At 51.0% G+C, this 7,909-nt stretch overlaps 1 protein-coding gene across 1 annotated transcript; it reads left to right on the top strand.

Moving 5' to 3' along the window:
* The first annotated feature begins 2,428 nt into the window (after positions 1-2,428).
* On the top strand, positions 2,429-4,422 carry LOC123133321 (indole-2-monooxygenase). Its single transcript, XM_044552820.1, has 2 exons — positions 2,429-3,467; positions 3,676-4,422. The coding sequence occupies exons 1-2, from the start codon at positions 2,502-2,504 to the stop codon at positions 4,300-4,302; spliced, it is 1,593 nt and encodes a 530-aa protein (XP_044408755.1). The 5' UTR covers positions 2,429-2,501; the 3' UTR covers positions 4,303-4,422.
* Positions 4,423-7,909: the final 3,487 nt, after the last annotated feature.

The following is a 7,909-nucleotide window of genomic DNA, read 5'->3' as shown; positions in this document are numbered from 1 at the left end:
AAATATCACAGGGCTGCTAACGCGAGTTGACTCCTAGGTTTCCTAACATTTTGTTTTTTAAGGAAAGATTGCCTCCTGGTACCGCCGCCGGTGCCCATCAGTCACGTCGATGAATCCAGCTCCGACGAGTAATCGTTGGAACAGGGAGAGGACAAAATTTCTGTTCTGACCTTTGCTGTAAACTTAATCACGAATTGACCTCGTTTTGAAAAGATTTTTGAATCTGACCTTTTCCGGTCATGCCAACATCTTTAGCGTCTGGTTTGCACGGCAAACGCCAGGGTGCGTGACGTTTGGCCCTGGCCCACACTTGCCTGGTTGACGCTGATGTGGCGATGTGGAGACGCCATCCATCTTGGCGTTTGGGGAAGACGCCATAGCTCTCGGCGTTTGGTCCTACTCAATCACTTAAACCAAAAAAGCTACATGCACCATTACTGGAGTTGCTTCTATAAACAATTCTCTTGATTAATTACTCCCATAATTAAAAGCCTGCTAACCATCATTGCAAAACGAATTAACCCGCACCTAAATGCAACCAATGGCGACAAATTTTCTGTACGGATCGACTTTGGATGAGCCGTGAGGGTGAGATGGAGCAGATTTCTAGGAGATTAATATGGTGATCCGGTTTTAAATTAATTAATCGCATGATGATTTACTTTTCTGTAATATCTGCGGCTGTTAGCCTATTATAAAGGCATCTCCAACGCTGACCCTCAAATCTTCCGTAACCGTCTGGACCGTGTTGTTCGGACAAAGAATTCATCCAACATGGTCCTGTATCGGTCCACGGCGTGGTCCCGATGCTTTTTCTTTCGCAAACCAGAGAAAAAAATGTGGGGGAGCTTTCCGGGAGTCGGGACTGCTGTCACGCCCGCTTCTGACATCCCTGGCCCACCCAAACCCTCCTCCCTCACCGGTGCACGCTTCCCGCTCGAAACGGTCAGCGTGGATCCAGAGCGTCAGTGTCCGCATTCATGAGGACCAGAGCGGACGCGGCCACTCATTGGCATCATCATTGAAGTAGCGCGCCGACCGAAAGAGTGCCGCTCGCACCGCTTCTCGGTGCTGGCGTATGTTCCACATTCAAACGACACGACGGCAGCCGGTCCGTCCGTCTGCCGCCCACATTGATGGTGCCCCCCTCAAACGCCCGGACTGACCGGCACCCCTCATATCCAGGCCAAATATGGGACGGATATGGAGACGTCTAGGCATGCCCGCCACGTCGGACCCGGCCCACGCTGGCGCACCCGACCCCCAATTCCTTCCTATCCGCTCGCCGAAACAAAACCTAGCCACTTCACTCCCCTCCCCTCCACTCTGCTCTGCCACCCAAGCTCGTCTCCGACTCCTTCCGACCGTCTCTGGCATGGCGGGCAGCGAATCTGAGTCCTTCACCTCCAGATCCGTCGACTCCGAGTTTATCTCACGCGGCCCCGAGGAGGAGATGGCCGTCCGACTTGCACTCCGCCGCGCCTGGGAGGAGGCCCGTGCACGGCAGCGGTCGGACTCTGTGGATGTGGAGTGCATTTCTTAAGGCATGACTGGTCACTGTCCACGGACGCGCCTAGACGCGTTCGCGGATGTTTGAGGGGTCCGATTTGCCAAGTCCAGTTGTAGATGCTCTAACAAACCTACACAGAGGAGTATTTCATTTGTTGTCTAGACATGCCTACGCCAAGACCAAGGTATTTTGTTTGAATCCTGAATTACGATTTGTTTTGACATTGTCTCTCGTTTTGCTAAACATAGCCAGATGGGTATGTGTGAAGACTACGTTTGTGTGTTCTAGCAGCTTGCAAATTCTCGTGAAGAAAAAAACAAGTGGTGATTTGGTCAAGAGATCATCTCATATACTGTAACTGTAATCCCTTAAATTCAAGGCAGATCTCTTGATTTTCTTCTCCTTTTCTTTTTGCGTGCATGATACCAAATCAGGATGAGGTGACCATACATGCTAGCTCTAGCATGGGCTGGGCTATCAATGAGGCCATTAATTACGGGAGTTAATCAAGAGAATTTTTTTATAGAAGCAACTTCATTAATGGTGCATGTAGCCTTTCCTTTTCTTTGTTTAAGTGATGGAGTAGGACCAAACGCCAAGGGCTATGGCGTTTCCCCCAAACGCCAAGATGGATGGCGTCTCCGCATCGCCACATCAGCGCCAACTAGGCAAGTGTGGGCCAGGGTCAAACGCCACGCGTTCTGGCGTCTGCCGTGCAAACCAGACACCAAAGATGTTGGCGTGACCAAAAAAGTCAGATTCACCTTATCCAAACCACGCTCGTCATCACTGACATAATTGTTGCATGGCACTATGGCAGAGGTCACCTTATCTATTTTATCCAAATGGGAAGTCAAATTGCCTGGCTGCTAGCCCAGATACACTAGTGATTCTTCGTACGCATCTTCCTGAATTATTATTTTTCTTGAATGATTGGTTCCACTCGCTAATTCTCCACCAGCGAGCTATAATTCCAAACTTTTACCAGTTCATGCACATCTTTGTCACCATGGCGGCCCAGCTAGTGGCAGCACTCTTATCTCCACAAGCACTATCGCTTTATCTCCTGCTCGTCCCTGTCCTCCTCCTCTACTACTCGGCAACAAAAACAAAGAGATCGGGGAGCGAGCAGGCTGCGGCGGCGGGCCATGGCGAAGAGCGCCCCCTTCCTGCGCCTCCGAGCAAGCTCCCTCTCATCGGCCACCTCCACCTCATCGGCACCGACCCCCACCTCTCGCTCGCGGCGCTCACCGCCCAGCACGGCGACGGCGGGGTCCTGCTCCTCCACCTGGGCCAGGTGCGCAACCTCGTGGTCACCACCCCTGGCGCCGCGGAGGCGGTCCTGCGCACGCACGACCATGTCTTCGCGTCGCGCCCGCAGAGCGCGTTCGCCGACGCGCTCCTTGACGGCTCCGACATCGCCTTCGCCCCCTACGGCGAGTTCTGGCGGCAGCTGAGGCGGCTCGTCACCACGCACCTGCTCAGCGCCAGGAAGGTGCTGTCGCTCCGCGCTGGTCGCGAGGAGGAGGCATGTCTGGTCATGGCCAAGATCCGCGACGCCGCGGCCGCCGGCGCCGCCGTGGACGTGTCCACGCTGCTCGCCACCTTCACCAACGACGTCGCGTGCCGTGCCGTGTCCGGCAAGTTCTTCCGGGAGGAAGGCCGGAACGAGCTGTTCCGGGAGGTGATTGACGGCAACGTGGCGGCGTTCGGGGGGTTCAACCCGCAGGACTACTTCCCGAGCCTGGCCAAGGTGGACGCGCTGGCGCGGGTGCTGTTCCCCAAGATGACTCGGCTGAGGAAGAGGTGGGACGGGCTGCTCGACAGGATCATCGACGACCATGCCAGCAAAGCATCGCTGCAGCAAGAAGATGAGGAGGCCGACTTCGTGGACGTTCTCCTCGCTCGTCAACACGAGTACAGTCTCACTAGACAGCATATCAAGGCTATTTTGGTGGTACGTAATACATAATTTCCAAGAGAATCTCTTTGCACTATCTAGCACTTCCTAATGTTCATCATATATTCCCTCAGTCTGGAAATACTTGTCTACGAAATGAATGTATCTAGACATATTTTAGTTTTACATACATATCTTTTTATCCATTTGTGAGACAAGTAATTCCGGACGGAGGGAGATAATTAGATCGAATCAATGTATGCAGGACATGTTTGTAGCTGGGACGGACACGTCATACGTAGTCCTAGAGTTCGCCATGGCCGAGCTCATGCGAAAGCCACACCTAATGGCCAAACTCCAAGCCGAGGTAAGGGACAAGACACCCAAGGGCCAACCAATGGTCATGGAGGACGACTTGGGCGGCATGACCTACCTAAAGGCGGTCTTGAAGGAGACGCTCCGGCTACACCCTCCATTGCCCCTCCTCCTCCCGCACTTCTCCGTGGACAAGTGCGTCATCAACGGCTACACTGTCCCCGCCGAAACCCATGTCATCATCAATGTGTGGGCCATCGGTAGAGACCCCGGATCATGGGAGGATGCGGAGGAGTTCATCCCTGAGAGGTTTGAGGACGCCGCGTCCCCCGACTACAAGGGGAGGGATTTCGGGATCCTGCCATTTGGAGCCGGACGAAGGATATGTCCCGGGATAAACTTTGGCATGGCGTCCGTGGAGATTATGATGGCCAACCTTGCCTATTGCTTTGACTGGGAGCTCCCGGGCCGGATGCAGCATAAGGACCTTGATATGACAGAAGTGTTTGGAATGACGATACACCGGAAGGAGAAGCTGCTTCTTGTGCCAACAACACGAGATGTTAGTCATGAATAATCTTTGTCATAGTCTCCATGTACTTTTTTTGGCGAATAATAGTTTCCATGCACTTGTAAGGGTATACTTTATCAGAGTACTTAAGAGTGTTATTTTATATACCCATAACATTTAGATGTATGGTGCAGGTGTCACAAACTATGGGCTTTCTCTAGTGTTGCCCTAGGAAGTTTTTCCAACGTCGCTTTCGAAGGCGCCATGTTTAACATGGCCAACCTCTTATGGCCAGATTTTACATTCTTAAGAAGTTGATCCCCACTACTATCAATTCTTTTAACATGCACATTGTCCACATCAGCTTCATGCCACATCAGCGTTCAGTTCCCAATTCCGTGCGTCCACCTCAGCAAAGTTGCCATGTCACTACTTTTTTAATTAAAAATAACGTTCCAATCGCTTATTATACGAAAGAAGAAAAACGTTGGAGCTCCCCACCATTGCAGCCCCGTCTCCTCAATTCCCCGCATGGCTCACCAACTAATTTCATGCCTCTCTTAATTGTAGGCAACAGATCATCTTCGTCTTCATCTTATCCACCAAAAACTGATGGAAGAGTAAACGATTGACCTGATCCTACTTTTAAGCAACCAATCTCCTAGCTGCTGCAGGTGCGAGGTGGATGCTCCTCGCTGCTGCAGAAGTCTACTCTTTTCTTGCTAGCTCATCTGGGTAGATCAACATCGGCAGGTAATGTGTATACATTAGGATGATCCCATTCGATCTTGATGGATAATCAACTATATGGATCCGTTAATTATCTTCATCCTGCTTGTTAGGCGATAGACTTGGTCAGCTCAGGAGCGCCCACGCTCCTGCCCACGATCACCACTACGCCCATGTTTGGAACCGGCTACGGCCGCTATATGTACCCCTCTCTCTCTGTATCTCAGATCAAGCAATGAGACACTAGATTACTTCAGTTTTACATGGTATCAGACATCGATCCCTACCTCCTTTCCTCGCCATGACCAACCCCGGTCGGGAACCACCACCCCCTCCTCCCCTTCCAACTGCCCCTCTAGCCGATGGACCATCTCTTCCCATGGCTACCGCTCCTATCTCCGCCACCCACCCCTCTTCCACCCTCGTCCTCCCTTCTCCCCTCCCTTTCAGCGACACCATTACCGACATCACCCCTTTCATCCCCATAGTTCTTGACCTCAACGGCCACAATTACTATCACTGGCGCCATCTCTTTGAGATTCACCTTGGTCGTTGCTCTCTCCTGCATGACATCTCCGGCGACGTGCCTCCCGCTCCTAGCGATCCCCGCTGGGTCAAGGACGACCTCGCCATCATCCAGTAGATATACACACGCATTTCGACCGAGCTCTTCAATCTTGTGGTCACCAATGGCGCTTCCGCGCGTGATATCTGGGCCGAACTTCGTCGGCTCTTTCAGGACAACCGTGAGGCTCGGGTCTCCGTTCTCAACACGGAGCTCCGCACGCTCACGCAGGGCGACCGCCCGGTGGGCGTCTTCTGTCAGCGCATCAAAGCGATCAGCGACGAGCTTCGGGAGCGGGGTGAGGTAGTTGCCGATCGTTCTCTCTTGCACGCCCAGATGGGCGGGCTCGATGAACGGTTTGCGCAGCAGGCGACCCTCATCCCTCTCCTCCGCCCGCTTGCCGAGGCCAATGTTGAGGAACGTAGTAATTTCAAAAAAATTCCTACGCACACGCAAGATCATGGTGATGCATAGCAACGAGAGGGGAGAGTGTTGTCCATGTACCCTCGTAGACCGCGTTAGCACAACGCGGTTGATGTAATCGTACGTCTTCACGATCCGACCGATCAAGTACCGAAAGTACGGCACCTCCGAGTTCAGTACACGTTCAGCTCGATGATGTCCCACGAACTCCGATCCAGCAGAGATTTGCGGGAGAGTTCCGTCAACACGACGGCGTGATGACGGTGTTGATGATGCTACCGATGCAGGCCTTCACCTAAGCACCGCTATGATATTACCGAGGTGGAATATGGTGGAGGGGGGCACCGCACAAGGCTAAGAGATAAATGATCAATTGTTGTGTTCATGGGGTGCCCCTTGCCTCAGTATATAGAGGAGGAGAGGAGGGGAGGGGCCGACCCTCTCTATGGCGCGCCCTGGAGAGTCCTACTCCCACCGGGAGTAGGATTCCCTCCCTTCCATGTAGTAGGAGTAGGAGTCAAGGAAAGGAAATAAAGGAGAGAAAGAAGGAGGGGGCGCAGCCCCTCCCCCTAGTCCAATTCGGACTAGGGGGGCGCGCAGCCTCCCCTCTCTCTTTCCCCTAAAGCCCAATAAGGCCCATATACTCCCCGGCGAATTCCCGTAACTCTCCGGTACTCCGATAAATACCCAAATCACTCTGAACCTTTTCGATGTCCGAATATAGTCGTCCAATATATTGATCTTTACGTCTCGACCATTTCGAGACTCCTCGTCATGTCCCCGATCTTATCCGGGACTCCGAGCTACCTTCGGTACATCAAAACACATAACTCATAATATAAATCGTCACCGAACGTTTAGCGTGCGGACCCTACGGATTCGAGAAATATGTAGACATGACCGAGACACATCTCCGGTCAATAACCAATAGCGGAACCTGGATGCTCATATTGGCTCCCACATATTCTACGAAGATCTTTATCGGTCAAACCGCATAACTACATACGTTGTTCCCTTTGTCGTCGGTATGTTACTTGCCCGAGATTCGATCGTCGATATCTCAATACCTAGCTCAATCTCGTTACCGGAAAGTCTCTTTACTCGTTCCGTAATGCATCATCCCACAACTAACTCATTAGTCACAATGCTTGCAAGACTTATAGTGATGTGCATTACCGAGAGGGCCCAGAGATACCTCGTCGACAATCGGAGTGACAAATCCTAATCTCGAAATACGCCAACTCAACAAGTACCTTCGGAGACACCTTTAGAGCACCTTTATAATCACCCAGTTACGTTGTGATGTTTGGTAGCACACAAAGTGTTCCTCTAGTAAATGGGAGTTGTATAATCTCATAGTCAGGAACATGTATAAGTCAAGAAGAAAGCAATAACAACATACTAAACGATCGAGTGCTAAGCTAACGGAATGGTTCAAGTCAATCACATCATTCTCCTAATGATGTGATCCCGTTAATCAAATAACAACTCATGTCTATGGCTACGAAACTTAACCATCTTTGGTTCACGAGCTAGTCAAGTAGAGGCATACTAGTGACACTATGTTTGTCTATGTATTCACACATGTATTAGGCTTCCGGTTAATACAATTCTAGCATGAATAATAAAAATTTATCATGAAACAAGGAAATAAATAATAACTTTATTATTGCCTCTAGGAGCAGGTACAGTTACCTCATCAAGTTCTACATTCCTCCCACTCACTTCTTTCGAGAGAAACTCCTTCTCTAGAAAGGATCCATCTTAGCAACGAATATCTTGCCTTCGGATCTGTGATAGAAGGTGTACCCAATAGTTTCCTCTGGGTATTCTATGAAGACACACTTCTCCGATTTGGGTTCGAGCTTATCAGGTTAAAACTTTTTCACATAAGCATCGCAGCCCAAAACTTTAAGAAACGACAACTTTGGTTTCTTGCCAAACCACAGTTCATAA

The sequence above is a fragment of the Triticum aestivum genome, chromosome 6B (genome assembly GCF_018294505.1).
Source record: "Triticum aestivum cultivar Chinese Spring chromosome 6B, IWGSC CS RefSeq v2.1, whole genome shotgun sequence".
Taxonomy (NCBI): Eukaryota; Viridiplantae; Streptophyta; class Magnoliopsida; order Poales; family Poaceae; genus Triticum; species Triticum aestivum.
This window is presented reverse-complemented; position numbering and strand designations above follow the sequence as displayed.